This window comes from Aotus nancymaae, unplaced genomic scaffold (assembly GCF_030222135.1).
Source record: "Aotus nancymaae isolate 86718 unplaced genomic scaffold, 86718_ANA_hifiasm-v0.15.2.pri h1tg000040l, whole genome shotgun sequence".
NCBI lineage: Eukaryota > Metazoa > Chordata > Mammalia > Primates > Aotidae > Aotus > Aotus nancymaae.
The window spans coordinates 37,358,683-37,372,990 of record NW_026988454.1 but is presented as its reverse complement, the minus strand read 5'-3'; the positions used below and the strand labels follow the sequence as shown (position 1 = coordinate 37,372,990).

General features: G+C 39.7%; 1 protein-coding gene across 4 annotated transcripts in view; it reads right to left on the bottom strand.

Annotated features, from left to right (window-relative positions):
• The window catches only part of SAMD3 (sterile alpha motif domain containing 3), a 74,789-nt gene that overhangs the window by 44,917 nt on the left and 15,564 nt on the right, over window positions 1–14,308 (bottom strand). For 3 of the 4 annotated variants that reach the window (XM_012458342.3, XM_012458341.2, XM_012458340.2), the window contains exons 5-6: window positions 733–915; window positions 410–494 (exon numbers count right to left, since the gene is read on the bottom strand). In XM_012458342.3, the coding sequence (XP_012313765.2) occupies window positions 410–494; window positions 733–915 (268 nt within the window). The remainder of the gene's footprint in view (window positions 1–409; window positions 495–732; window positions 916–14,308) is intronic. The other variant, XM_021666540.2, reaches the window with a different exon arrangement.

The following is a 14,308-nucleotide window of genomic DNA, read 5'->3' as shown; positions in this document are numbered from 1 at the left end:
GATCAGCTCTGTTACACTGAGTTTCCAAACAGTTTTGAGAGGACAGCAATATGATGACAGAGAGAGACAAAGAAGACAAAGGAACACAGGGCAGAGAGAGACTGAGAAGTTATGAAAAAGGGAAGACAAGGAGACAAAGACAGAGAGAGAGAGCCAGAGTGAGAGAAAGTCAAGAAAGAAGCATGAACTAACCGAAAGTGAAAGATAGAAAAGATAGAAACAAAATCAGAGAGAGACCAAAGAGACAAAGAAAGAGTCAGAAAAACAGAAACAGACAGACCTAGATACATAGAGTGAGAGACAGAGACACCAAGAAAAAGATGAGCGAAGCATAAAATTACTGGACAATACAAGGCTCTTATTTTAAGATGGCCTGAAATTAACAAGATGGTGCCATGTGGTCACTTACAAAGCCACAGCCGTCCTCATCCAGGAAAGGGTGGGCCTGCAGCAGGGCATTCACTACGTCATTGTACTGCTGGGTGCTGGGGTACCTGTTCACCAAACAAGGAAGATATGTTTCACTTCAAGCAGCCCACATTCCTTGCTTTAAGATGAGTCTAAATTACACTCACTTTTCTTCACGTTTTTCTATATAACAAAAGAGATTTAAATATTGGGCAATGTGGAACCTATTACCACAATCTGAAGAGAATTGAGTCCACATGAATTCTACACTGTTCTGAAACAGACCCTTTCCCAAAGCAGCAAGCCCGTCCTGTTACCACTCACAGTGAGCCTTCCAGATACTTGGTCATGTCAGCCTGGAGAAACTCAATGATCCTTATCCTCATGCTGTGATCGGGGCACTTCTGCTCTGCTAACATGCATTTGACATCATAGGGAAACTCTGGTAAAACATAGGACTTGGTCCATTGTAATGCTTTGCTTCTTGCTAGATGTTTCACATTTCTTCTGTGAAATAAAAACACACAAAGAATGAAATTCTATTCCAAATACATGCAATTTATTAATTTGCTACATCCTGAGAACTTCTGATATAAACAACTTTCCTGAGACCCAAATATATGAAAGTCATCATGTGATCTTCCATCCATTCATCCATCCACAGATGTTTGAAGGTTCATTAAGTGTCTCTGTCCATTCACACAACACACAAATAATTATTCTTTAGAAAAAGTCATAATAACATAGACTCTAGAATAAACCCTGAAGTTGAAATGCATACTAATTCATTTTTCTTAAAGAGAAAATGTAATGCATAGCTCAAAAGTGGACAAGATACTTAACAAAAAGGAAATATGTAGCAATTCAGCAAAGCAAATGAAGCATACCATAAAGTCTTGGCAACTATTAAGAAAATTCTTCTAATTAATTTATTCTGCTGCTGTTTATAATGAAATACAAGATCCATCTAATTTAGTCTCTGCCTATTCTGATAAGGTGAACTTAGTTTCTAAATTAAATATAAGTATCAGATATTCAAATTTCATCCAGATGAAATTTCCAGCAGATCAGGAGTTGCCTGGGCTGAAGGTGGACAAAATGGATAGTGATTATTGTTGCACAAGCATATAAAGCTGCTAAAATTAATTGAGCTATTCACTTTATTTTATTTTTATTTTTTTCTATTTATTTATTGAGACAGAGTCTTGCTCTGTCACCAGGCTGGAGTGCAGTGCTGTGATCGCAGCTCACTGCAACCTCTGCCTCCCGAGTTCAAGCGATTCCCCTGCCTCAACCTCCCGAGTAGCTGGGACTACAGGCATGTGCCACCATGCCCAGCTATTTTCATTTGTTTTATTTTTTGTGGAGATAGGGTCTCACTATTTTGCCCAGTTTCATCTTGAACTCCTGAGCTCAAGCGATCCTCTTGCCATGGCTTCCCAAAATGTCGTGATTAGAGGCATGAGCCAACACAGCCAGCCTCTTGTTCACTTTAAATAAGTGAATTTTATGCTTGTAAATGAAAGATCAATAAGGCTGTTTATAAAATTATCAGAACAACATTCAGGGCTTAAAGTTAGTGACTGACCACTGAGTGTGTAAAATGAAGACTCTATAGTATCAATAAAATGTCCAAGCAACAATTAATCAAAGGCACTAGGTAGCTCTTAACCCATTTACAAATAAGGTTGACTGGGGTAGAAGTAAAAAAACAGAGGCAAGCCAGTAGAAGACAACGGGAAGATTTCCTAAATTAGCCTAAGTAGGTTAATTCTCTGATAATTCTTAGTGGCCCAAGCAAAATTCAGATGAATTTTGAAAGGCCAGGCTTCTTTCAGCATTTTAGTTCATCCTTTATAAGAATGCACGAACTATAATGGGATATGGAGAATCAAGCACGTAGGAGAAAGCACTCTCACATTTCTTTTTATGATAAGTTCCCTTTCCTTTTTCCCCCTTTGACAGTCCCTATTATATCAGTGGTGAAATTATGTCCTGGTTAAAATAAGCACACCAATAATTTAATACTTGACTCAATACCGCAACAGGAAATTTCCAGATGTGAGTCTCTGCTGTAGCCCAATCTATTTTCCAGTATATTTCTCTTTCATTTTGTTCATATGTTCAACCACTATTCACTGGGGGTCTACTGAATGCCAATTACTCTTTCGCGATCCTCATTTTCTCCAATATGCTATTACTTTGTTTCTTTCTCCCATGGCCAAATTATCTCTCCTGTATCTACTGAGACCAAGGAGTATAAAGTAATGGGCAGTTTTGCTGGCTGTCTTTTGTGCCTTCCTAGGATTTTTTAAAAGTGATGTAACTTGGCAGGTGTTAAGCTGGTTTCAGTAATCTTAGCATCAATTTCCTTTCCCCCAGTGATTTTCAAGTAGCTAAATTAGCTGCCTGCCAGGTTTTTGAAGTTATTATGTTACTTAGCACCACCTCAACAGATAAGTTCAATATTCCAGTGTTACAAAATAAAGCTCGTTACACTGTTTGTCTTTTTATTCCACATACTTTTCCCTGTATGTGTTTCCAGTGTCAGAGTGGAGAATATAACGCATGATATTATTTCTATCAAACATCCAGAATGTAGCTAGACACATACAAGATCCAAGAAGACAGATACTCCGTCCTGCTCTAAATAGAGGTATTAGGCAAGATGAGAAGCATTAACTTTTCATTTTCTTTACATTAAAACAATTTAAGAAGATATTCTGGAATTGAATAGAAACCAACCCATGCCACCTAATACCAATCAAAATGAGTATTACACAAGAAAAGTGACTCATCAGAAATTAAATATACATTCTAATGTGGAAGCAGATGACTGCAGGCATAATCATTTCTCATCTGTAAAATTATATTTGCACTGGATTAAAAAAAGCCTTACGTTGAGGCTAAGATTATTTATAATATTTTTATTAAGTTAGAGTTGAGCAGAACACCAAAATAAGTCAGCCAAAAGTAAGGATAGGGAGCAGACACCAGTCCAACCCAAAGGATGGTCATACTACTGTTCCCACCTCAGAGTCAGGCTCTTTGACAAAATCAGCACCACAAAACAACAGATCTCTAATCCAAGGCATCTCAATCCAGGGTGCACAGTAAAATCAACTGGGAAGCTTCTAAAACATGTTAATACCTACAATTGGTCCCTGCCTAACCAAATCAGAGTTTACTGCTTACTAAACTCTCAGCTTAAATGTAGAGCTTATATTTGTAATAAAATAAAACTTAAAGTTAAGACAACACATTTGATAATTGGCCACATCATTATTGTATTAGGTGCTTAATTTAAAAAAATCATTAGATGGGGTTTTCATGAAAAAGCTCATTGACTCTCCAACATTTTCTAACTTTAGCAAGAGTGAAAAAACATCCAATTCTTCCCCTGCTCCCAAAGAGCACATGGTATACTCTGATGAGGCTCACAGAGGGTAGGAAAGATGGCTCTGTTAAGAACAAGTTCAGGCGAACACCAGCGCTCTAAGGAAAAATCTGAAGGCACACAAGAACAGAAGTTGGTAGGGAGCAGAAGAAACACAGATGTTGCATGAGGGTAGGACTGTTGGTTTAATCTCCAGTGTATACAATATTGCTTAGCAGAGTTGATAACACAATTATTTTTTTGTCGAAAGAATAAATCAGGCATCTGAAAGAAGTAGCTATCTAAGCAGGGCTGAATTCAATTTGGTCTGGGCAAAGATGTGGACAGTTCAGTGGTCCATGATTGCATTCATTACCCTGTAGATTTGCCTCCCCATTTATGCTCCAGGCGTGTCTTTCAAATCACCTTCATCATGCTTTTTCTTAACCTCTCTTACCTGAATCTCTTCCCAGTCACCTCATGGAGACTGCTTCCTCAAAAGTCAGTAATGATTTCCTAATTGACAAATTCAGGGCCTTTTGACCACAGCCTTTTTCAAGACCTCTGTAATTGCATTTAGTGCTATTGGCCACTTCCTCACACTCCTCTTTTCTTCCTTATCTTCCTTGACACTGCTTCATTTTTCTGCCTCCCTTCCTATCTCTCTGACAACTTATTTGCTGATTTGTACCTCCTTTACTTTCTATGAGAATTTGCATACAGCTTGGTTCCTGCCCCCTTAATAACTCTGTATTGATCTCTACTTTCTTCCTCAAAGAACTCACACAGCCCCATGGCCTAAGCTCTGAGCTCTCTGTTGATGGATGGTAAATCTATCATCAATAATCTCTTCTCCATGCTCCATCTTAGATCTCCAACAACAACTTGTTCATTGTTCATCTCATACTCAAATCCAAAATAATTCATAATCTTTTAAAAAACAAAAAACAGGCCAGGCACGGTGGCTCACACCTGTAATCCCAGCATTTTGGGAGGCCAAGGTGGGTGGATCACGAGGTCAGGAGTTCAAGATCAGCCTGGCCAAGATGGTGAAACCCTGTCTCTATTAAAAATACAAAAGAATTAGCTGGGCATAGTGGTATGTTCCTGTAATTCCAGCTACTCGGGAGCTGAGGCAGAGAATTTCCTGAACCCGGGAGGCAGAGGTTGCAGTGAGCTGAGATTGGCCCACTGCAATCCAGCCTGGGCGACAGAGTGAGACTCTATCTCAAAAAGCAAAAAAAAAAAAAAAAAAAAACAGAAAACAAAAAAAACCCTAGGTTCTCATTTTCTAGGAACTGAATTGTTTTCCTTTCAAATTCTATGTGTTGAAACCCTATGTATTTGGGCTTCAATGTGATTGTATTTGGAGATAGACCTTTATGGAAGTAATTTAGTTAAATGAAGTCATAAGGGTGGGCCCTGAGATGACAGGATTAGTATTCTTAAAAGATCAGTATGCCATGTGAGGTCAGAGAGAAAATGTAGCCATCTGCAAGTGAAAAAGACGGTCCTCACCAGAAACGGAAGAGGTCAGTGCCTTGATCTCAAGCTTACAGCCTCTAGAACCACCAAAAAATAAATTTCTACATTTAGGCCACCAAGTCTATGGTATTTGTTATGGCAGCCCAGGTGACTGACACAGCATTCCAATTTCCTTCTTTCTTTTGCTGTACCTGTTTCCTTAGCAACTCAGGCTTAACATCGTGACATCTCTTTTACCTTTATTTTTGACTCCTAGGTGTCATGAAATTTCCCCCACATTTTATTTTTGCTTATTTCCATGGTTCATGCTACTCCACTAATCCAAGTATTCATCACTCAAATGTGGACTGCTTCAACAGTCTCCTAGCACAGTTCTGCTGGAATGGCCTAATGAGCTCCCACTGGACCAGCTATCTCAGAAACATTAACCATAAACATTAAACACATTTTAAAAAAATTAACTGAAAACACTGAAAGGTGAAAAACAGAATGCGGGTTTTGAAAATAAACCTACACTTAGAAGAGGAAGAAGACACTGGGCCTTCAATGGGGTTCCCTTTTGACCTTCCATCCACATACTAACCAGGCCCTACCCTGTTTAGCTTCTGAGATCAGATGAGATCAGGCACATTCAGGGTGGTATGGCCATAGCTGATGAGGATCCCTGTCTATGGCTTTTAGCTTGAAGGCAGGCCTCACACTGCTGCCAAAACTCTCATAGAAAAACCTGTAGTTATTTCTGGACTCAAAGACTTGGGGGCAGAATTGTGGGCAACCACATATGTGGAAAAGGAGAGTAAAACCCCAGAAAAGAATGAGCTAATGAGGGAAAACTCCACAATCTGTGTATAAAGTGTTCAAATCTCTAGATGATCCTGCACTACACATGTGCATAGCTGGACTAAAGATAAAAGAACTCAGCAGATTTTAACTGACACCTGGGAGACTGACTTTTCCATGTTAGTCCAATCAGTTTTGCAGTTTCCTAGAACAAACTGTCAACACTCTTTGGGTGAACACAACAGATTCAAGAGATTCCACATTGTAACATTCACATATAATCTAAAATTATGTAACATTAAAAAAAAAATTTAATCCATCCTCAAGAGTAAACATAATCACTAGAATGTGATGCTAAGATGACCCAGATGTTGGCAAGGATTTTAAAGCAGCTATTCTAACAATGTTCAGTGAATTAAAGGAATATATGCCAGAATGACTGAAATGATAGGAAAATTTAGCAGAAAAATAGAAACTATTAAAAAGAAGCAAATAGAAATTTAGAAAAAAATACAAAATTTGAAATTAAAAACTGTACTAGATAGGATTCAGAGCAGAATGGAGATTTAGAAGGAACTAGTCATTGAATTTAAAGACAGATCAACAAAAATGATTCAATCCAAAAAACAGGGAAAAGAGATAAAAAAATTAAGAAAAGTAGCTCATATTTTCTAATTTCAGGTCCTCACAATTTATCCCCCTCTACAGTTATAAACCCTTCTCTGTGATCCATCATCCAATATTACATTAACACTGCTTTAACTGTGTCAGTCAGTAGAGGGGCCAGGTAGAGCTGGCCAATGGCTTCCAAGGTTACTTTTGGAACCAAGACATGGTCCAGGACCCCAGCAAAACAGGCCCATCTTGCTTGACACCATAATCATGCCCAAGGAAAGGAAGCAACTTAAGTTCTGAGCCCGTGATTCCTGGTCTGATTGTGTGACCATGGCAAGTTATGCCAACTCAGAGCTGGTTATTGCGAGGCCTGTACAGTTAAGAAATCTGTCAACAATGGTATTCAGAAGTAGTATTGTTCAGAAAAATAATGATATTGTCATAACTTGCCAGCCTCTCAGATTCCTATAGAGAGGCTCTTTCTAGGCCTGGGTAGCCCTGTGAGGATGGTAAAATGGATGCCCAGGAGGCTTATTTGTAGATAACCGTCTCCAGAATGAAAACAGACAAGAAGTACAAACTCCATACATTGCTGGGAAAGAAGCACGTCTCACGGATATCTGGCTATTGCTGGCCACCTGCATTTGCCCTGATCACATGGTAAATTTTGCCCTTATTTGAAGAATACTTGAAATATGACTTAAACTGATGCCTTTGGAAGAAGTAACGACCACTCACTGGTCCTCTGTCTTTACTCCTGTGACTGAAGTCTATAGAGACAGCTAGGCTATCTCTGGGTTCATGCAATCTGATATCTGTATAAGCTATTTGAGACCCAAATATTGAAGAATCCAGCATTTCTAGAAACTATTCCTCGTTCTGTTAATGAATTTCAAACACCGTTTCCGGTACTGAAACATCACTGAGAACCAATGTGGAACTGTAACTTCAAATTTAAAAGCCCCATAGTTTAAAGACCACATAAGTATATAGAAGACCTGCAAGTTCACATTCAGTACTTGACTATACTTGATATGTGCCTTTTGCACGATTTCACATTTTCCAATTGTCATAGGCATGATAACCTTCCTGTTTGCAGACAATGTAACCCATATATTGAGTGACATGTGTGATTCAGGATTCTTCTCTCCCTTGCAGCAAGTAGACACAGTGAGAGTTTACTATGTTAGTCTCTTTGACCAATAACATCTTCAGCATGTGGTCTCCCTGAAAGGAAAGTTACTGCTTCCTATTTCTGAGGGCAACGGTGAGCCAGGCCCGTCTCTTAATTATCATCCCTTTGGGTTCCTGGGGCTCTCCAGGAAGAGGAAAATATCTATGATTTGTTGACCTGTTTGAATGTAAACATTCGCATTTGGAAAGAAAGCTCTGGGTCTGTTCTCTGCATGTAAACCCCTTTCGGAGTTGTTGAGTGTCTGGCAGTTATTTGATCCCCATGAAAGTGAATAATACTGCTTTAAGGAAAAAGTAAGCTCTTGAATTTTCATACCAGAAAGCTTCAGTATTTCTTTTTGAATTAGAGGTAGCTTAAGAGTTTAAAACTGTTGTTTCCTTCCTTCATTTTTAAACTGAGCTGCAGTTTCTTGCTTTGTTGAAAGTGGTGCTTCTACTTTCGTTGACTCAAATTTAAAGGAATTTTTTCATTCTCTTTTTACTTCTACAAATAAAACAGATGACGGGATTTTCAAATTCTATGAGAAAAATAAAATCCCATGGTCTGTAACTTCTTAAAATCCCAAATTTGAATTTGTCACATTTACTAATTAGGAGTTTTTGTACTCTCTTATTATCAACCGCTACACAATGTGAATTCTCAGGTCCAGTCCAGATATGAGCCCTGCTAAATCTGCAGAATGCACTATGCGTGTGTTAGCAGTTGCTTCACTTCCCTAGAATGCCCCCTGTTGCCCTCATTCTTCTAGGCTTATCTCAAGCCTTCTTCTCAGGTGGGTTTTACCCACTGCCACACTCCTTCCGCACATATGGTTTTCCTCATCTGAATCATCCACATGGCCTGGTCCAATGCTGACCCTGTGAGCACTCAGCTACATCTAGACTCCTTATCTGTCTTGACTTTTCTATGTCCTTGTTGAAAGAAAGTTTGTGACAAAAATATTGTAGAAAGGATTAGCAATGTTTGAAAGAAGTACAAAATATCAAATATAACATTCTATGACAGGTAAAGGTACTCTGTAGTTCTATAAACTTGTGTTTTCTTTTCTTTTTTAAAAGACACAGTCTCTCTCTCTTATCCAGGTGGGAGTGCGGTGGCTCAATCATGACTCACTGCAGCCTCAAACTCCTGGGCTCAATGGGAGCCTCCCACCTTAGCCTCCAGAGTAGCTAGGACTACAACCACACACCACCACACTCAGCTAATTTTTAAATTTTATTTTTGTAGAGATGAAGTCTCTCTTTGTTGCCCAGGCTAGTCTCAAACTCCTGGCCTCAAGCGACCCTTCTGCCTTGGCCTCGAAAGTGTTGGAATTAGAGATGTGAGCCACCGCATCTAGCCTAAATTTCTGTGTTCAGACATAAAATTGCCATCTTTCAAAATGGTGCTTCCTGTGCTAATTGCCAGCTTTCAAAATGGTGCTGTGTTATGCTAAAACAGCCCACTCATGACAAAGAAACCACCCACTAGCAAGGCACCAAGCCAAGTGGGGAGTGAAAACAAGTGCCAGGTCACTAAGCCCATAAATTTGAGATACGTAAACCAGTGGGGCACGCTAAAGAGGCAGATATGGGGATTGAGGTGGAATCCTCTGGAAACACAAAAGGTATCTGAGAACTAGACCATGACCGTGGAGAATTACAAAAAGGTGAAATACACCAAAACTAAACCCTCCAAAAGCTGTTTTCTCAGCATCTCATCAGGCTTCGGTTGCACCCCATGTGGCTTTATGGGACCAGAGCAGAGTTCATATCACACTCAGCTGAACCCTGGTTGACCTTTGGGGTCATAGTGAGCTCATAAATCATTCCTGTTTTCCCAGATTTCAGGGCACAAATTGTACCTTTCTCCAAGGGCACCCACTTGGAGACAGTGTCCTGCTTTGAGGAACTGTGATACTTTCCCAGTCTTGTAAAATAGTACTGCTCTCTGGTCCTCCAGGGAAGAGAACGAGGGACAAGTGGAATGCTTTGCTGTGAAGCATACACATCCTGGCTACAGGGCTTGGTGGTAGTATTAGTACTCCCGCCACTGAAAGAGAAAGCAGGGACAACTATGCCGCTCTCCAGGGACTGAACTGAAAGAAATTGTATCCCACAACTGGCTATATTGTAGGATCCCATTTTCTTTTAATTCATCTCTACATCCAAGCCTGCAGACTTCATACACTGTGAATGGTATAGATTGGGATACCCAGTTTTATGTTTTAACTCTGAAGCTAAATGGCATATGATCTCAGCAACATCTAAAAGCAGAAATGTTCTGGGGACATAGAAGAGGAAGAAGCCAGGGAAGGCTTGGGCATCTGTTTAAAGAATTTGCTGTCATTTTATCCTAGGACAGAAGATGTTATGGTACACACCCCTTCCAAATAGGGAACAAATTTTACCGAACTACAAGTGAATCAGAAATGCTGCTTCTGAGTTAGTTATGCCCGTCACCTGGGAGTTACCTGCTTTACCTTAGCAAGAGTAACTACTGCTAAGAAAACAAACTAAACAAGAAATTTTGAAGAGAACAGTAGAGACACATGCCAACGAACAAGGTGAGGTGCCATCTCTGAAAATATTGACCAATGTCCCTTCAAAACACCCATGAACCATGAAAAAAATGCCGTTTTGTTGCTGCAACTGATGGTATCCATCGCGAATTCAGAAAAATATTTGAGCCATTCCTAGAGTTTTGATGTTTGCTTTTAGTTTATGCTTTATAGCCCAGGGCTCTTATACCTGGCAATCAATTTATGAGATTTCCTTAGGAATTACATGTCTGAAATGCATGTGTGAACTTATAATGAAACACAAAGAAAAGAGAGAGATGTGACCGGCATCAGGCACCATGTCTTGGCCAAGTCAGACAGACCTCTCAAACCCTCCATGTTCTTGGCTGCCCTGCTAGTGGATGGTTTCTTTGTCATGAGTGGGCTGTTTTAGCATAACACAGCACCATTTTGAAAGATGGCTTCAGGAGTCTTTGGAGCCCAAATTCATCAAAAACCAAGCAAAAAAATTTTTTTTTATTCTTCCCATTTTCCAGTTCCTCTTGGTATTGACAGAAATGCAAAATTTCAGAAACTCAGCCTTTATCCTATCTACTACCATGACATGCACATCAAGTCTCACAGAGCTATCCCATCTGAGTCCTTCTTTTCCTTTTTTCATTCTCATTCATACATAATAAAAAGTAATGAGGCATGACATACTCAGTTGTTGCAAAATGGTTCAGTAGTACTATTTTTGCAGTTCTGAAGTATTAAAATGTGTTTGATTTATCACCAACAATCAAAGTGGGCAAGGACATTCAGCAGCTACTGAGAAATATAGAAAACTGGGTCTTTAAACAAAAATGATGAGAGCCTCTCTTTGGGAGGTGGTGGTGTTATTAAACTGTTTAGACTGACTCTGTTGAGCGTTTTCTTATATAAAATGTTACTGTGAAAAAGAGCGAGAAGAAGCCCTAGCTTTATCAGAATCCCTGTTTTCTTTTTTCATCCCACTAAGTTCTATTGAATAAGCTGTTGGTCATATTCTTCACAATGCTATTCTCATGTTTGTTCTCTCATATTGGTTGATAGCATCACTAGTTACACAAGCCAGAAGTAAAGGAGAAAGTTTCCCACCCAGCAAACCGTTCCCTTCTTCTCATGAACAGGCCCACCACGTCCTGTTGATTTTATATTTAAATATCCTTTTTATGCCCATTACCATCGTCTTAGTTTAGACCTTCATCAATTCTTGCTTGAACTTTAGCCTAGTGTCTTGATGGGTTTTTCTCCTCTCATTTTTCTCCAATCCATTCTCTACATCAATGCCACAATAAACGATGAAAACTATATATATATATATATATATATATATATATATATACCTGATCAAATCACTCAATCTCTTTGATTATTCCCTAACCTACAGCAGTAGCTTTCAATTCTCACATTAGAATTACTTGTGGAACTTTAAAAAAATAATAATGATGCACAAGTCTCATCCCCAGAAGTTCTTATTCATCTAATGCTTTTGATATATGTAAAATTTTCAGTGCTGCAAAAGAAGTCAAACTTGAACATAAATTTCCTCAGCAAGGCAATTTACTTCTATAGAAGGGTGCGGCTCACAGATGGAATAATGTTGAGAGCACACCTGGACAAGGGAGGGGAAGGGGTTCCTATTACTGATGGAGGTCGCCTTTACTGCTGTGTTGTTCCTTTATTGGCTAGGGTTAGACAGCACAGTCTAGATGAATACTGATTGGCTATTTTAAAGAGTGCAGGGGTATGAGTGGAGTGGCGGGCTGGGTAGTTTGGTGGGAAGGATGGTTATGGGCAGGTCAGAGCAGGTAACCAGGGGTGACCTAGGTCAAAGAAGGTGACTGAAGCAGGTGACCAGGATGAGTCAGGACACAGCAGGGGACTGGGGAGACAGATGTGAACTACTGATTAGAACTGGTGGAAAAGGTTGTTTACTAAAACTACAAAGAAGTTAAACTTTAAAATGGAGGACAAAGAACCGAACATACTGACATACTGATTCTTTGAAGAGAAACTTGGAGTTCACTATGTCTAACACTTTGTTACTCAAAATATGGTCTTAGAACAGCACTGGCCTTAAAAATTACAGAATCCCAGGCACCCCAACTTACTAAATCAGAGCCTGTGTTTTAACAAGATTCCTCAGTGTTTTATAAGTACAGTAGAATTTGAGAAGCATCAGTTTAGGGTATTGGTATTTTTTCTGTAAGTCCACTATATGAATCTAATGTGCAGTCAAGGTTAAGAGATGCTTTGCAGGGCATAGAAGTCCCCTCCTTACCTCTCCAATAGAATCTCACCATTTATAGCAACTCCATTTTCTCTGCCTCTATCACATTCCAAACAGAATCCTCCATGCTATTTCAGGTGTTTGCACCCTTGCACATACTGTGAGTGTCCTTTTCTTCTCCTGCTTCATTTTCCTTAAGATAAATTTCTAATCATCTTTCCATATCCTTCTTCAGTATTTGTGAAGCCTTTCCCCAGGGGTCTTTTCCACGCCTACTTCCCGGAAAGTTTTATTTCTCCCTCTCTCTGTGTTACTTTTGCATTTCTCTTTTGGTATATTTTTCTCAGTGTTGCAGGTACTCGCTTACATATCTATCTTGCCTACCAGACTCTGAATTCCCCAAGGAAAGGAATAAAGGGTTCATCCCCAGCCCCGTGTCTACATAGTACATAGCTCATGGGGTATAGTCAGTAATTTGGACTGAACAAAAGAAAAACAGATTAGAAATCAAGATTACTTTGGATCTCTCTAAAGACTTAATAATACATCCAACAGAAATGACCAGGAGTCAGAGTTCTTTATCAGTCATGTCAGCTCAATTTCCCCTGATTCCATTTGGCTGGGTCCGCAGATATCCCCCCACTGAGAGAAAATTTGTTTCTAGCTCAAACCCAGTATTCCTCAGCTCATTAGGGTCCCTGCTCAAATGTCACCTAGTCAAAGTTGAAAGGACTTCCCTGAAAACCCCATCTGAAAGAGAACCCTCCTGTACACTGACACATACAGGTACACACACACACACTGCTCACTCTCTATCCCCCCTCCTGCTTTTTTTCATCACTGGTCTTCATAGCATTTCAGCAAATTTATAACCTAATGTTACATTCATTTTTATCCCTACATTAGAAGGTGAGCTCTGCAAAGGGGAGGCTTGGTTGGTTTTTCCCTACTATATCCCCATACCTATAACAGTGCCTCCCACATAGCGAGCACTCAATAAGTATTTACATATTAAATGAATGGATGAATCCTGATTTAGGTAAGGAATCTTTAAACAAGTACTTCCTAAGGTATTTTGTAGTGATGTTAGTACATGTTACACAAAGAGAATCCTGGGTTAAATGAAGTTAAGTGGTTTTTTTGTCTGTTTGTTTGTTTTACTATAGGACTCCTCAAAGCCTTTACTACATTGCTGTATGCTGGGAATCTCTAATCAAGGAATGGAGTTAGTATGTATATTTCCACAACACAGAGCCTCTAGGTATGAGGTTCTACACAGGCAAATGGTATGGAATGATGAGATCTTGCATTTCACTCTCAAATTCCTGCTCCACTACGCTGGCAGTCACGATCGAAATGTGTCAATTCAACACCTGTAGGGTCTTTGATCCCCCCTCCGAGTGGTAACTGAGTTTCTCTAATCAGATTCTTGAAACCTCCCTCTTCACCTGATTGTACATATTGGTTCACAGACCTTGTTTCTGTTTTGTTTTCTATGGCAACAACCGACTGGTGTCCCAGGCCTTCTAGAAGGGAGGCCTGAAGCATACCTTCCTCTTGCCTGGAGCCCTGAGTCCTGGGAAGGCTTCCAGACACTGCTGGCCTTCCTGCACTTCCTAGAGCCGCTTCTGCTTTGGGACAACTTGTTAGAATTGAGAGCAGAATTTTAAAAATCTCTTTGGACCCTGTGTCTTA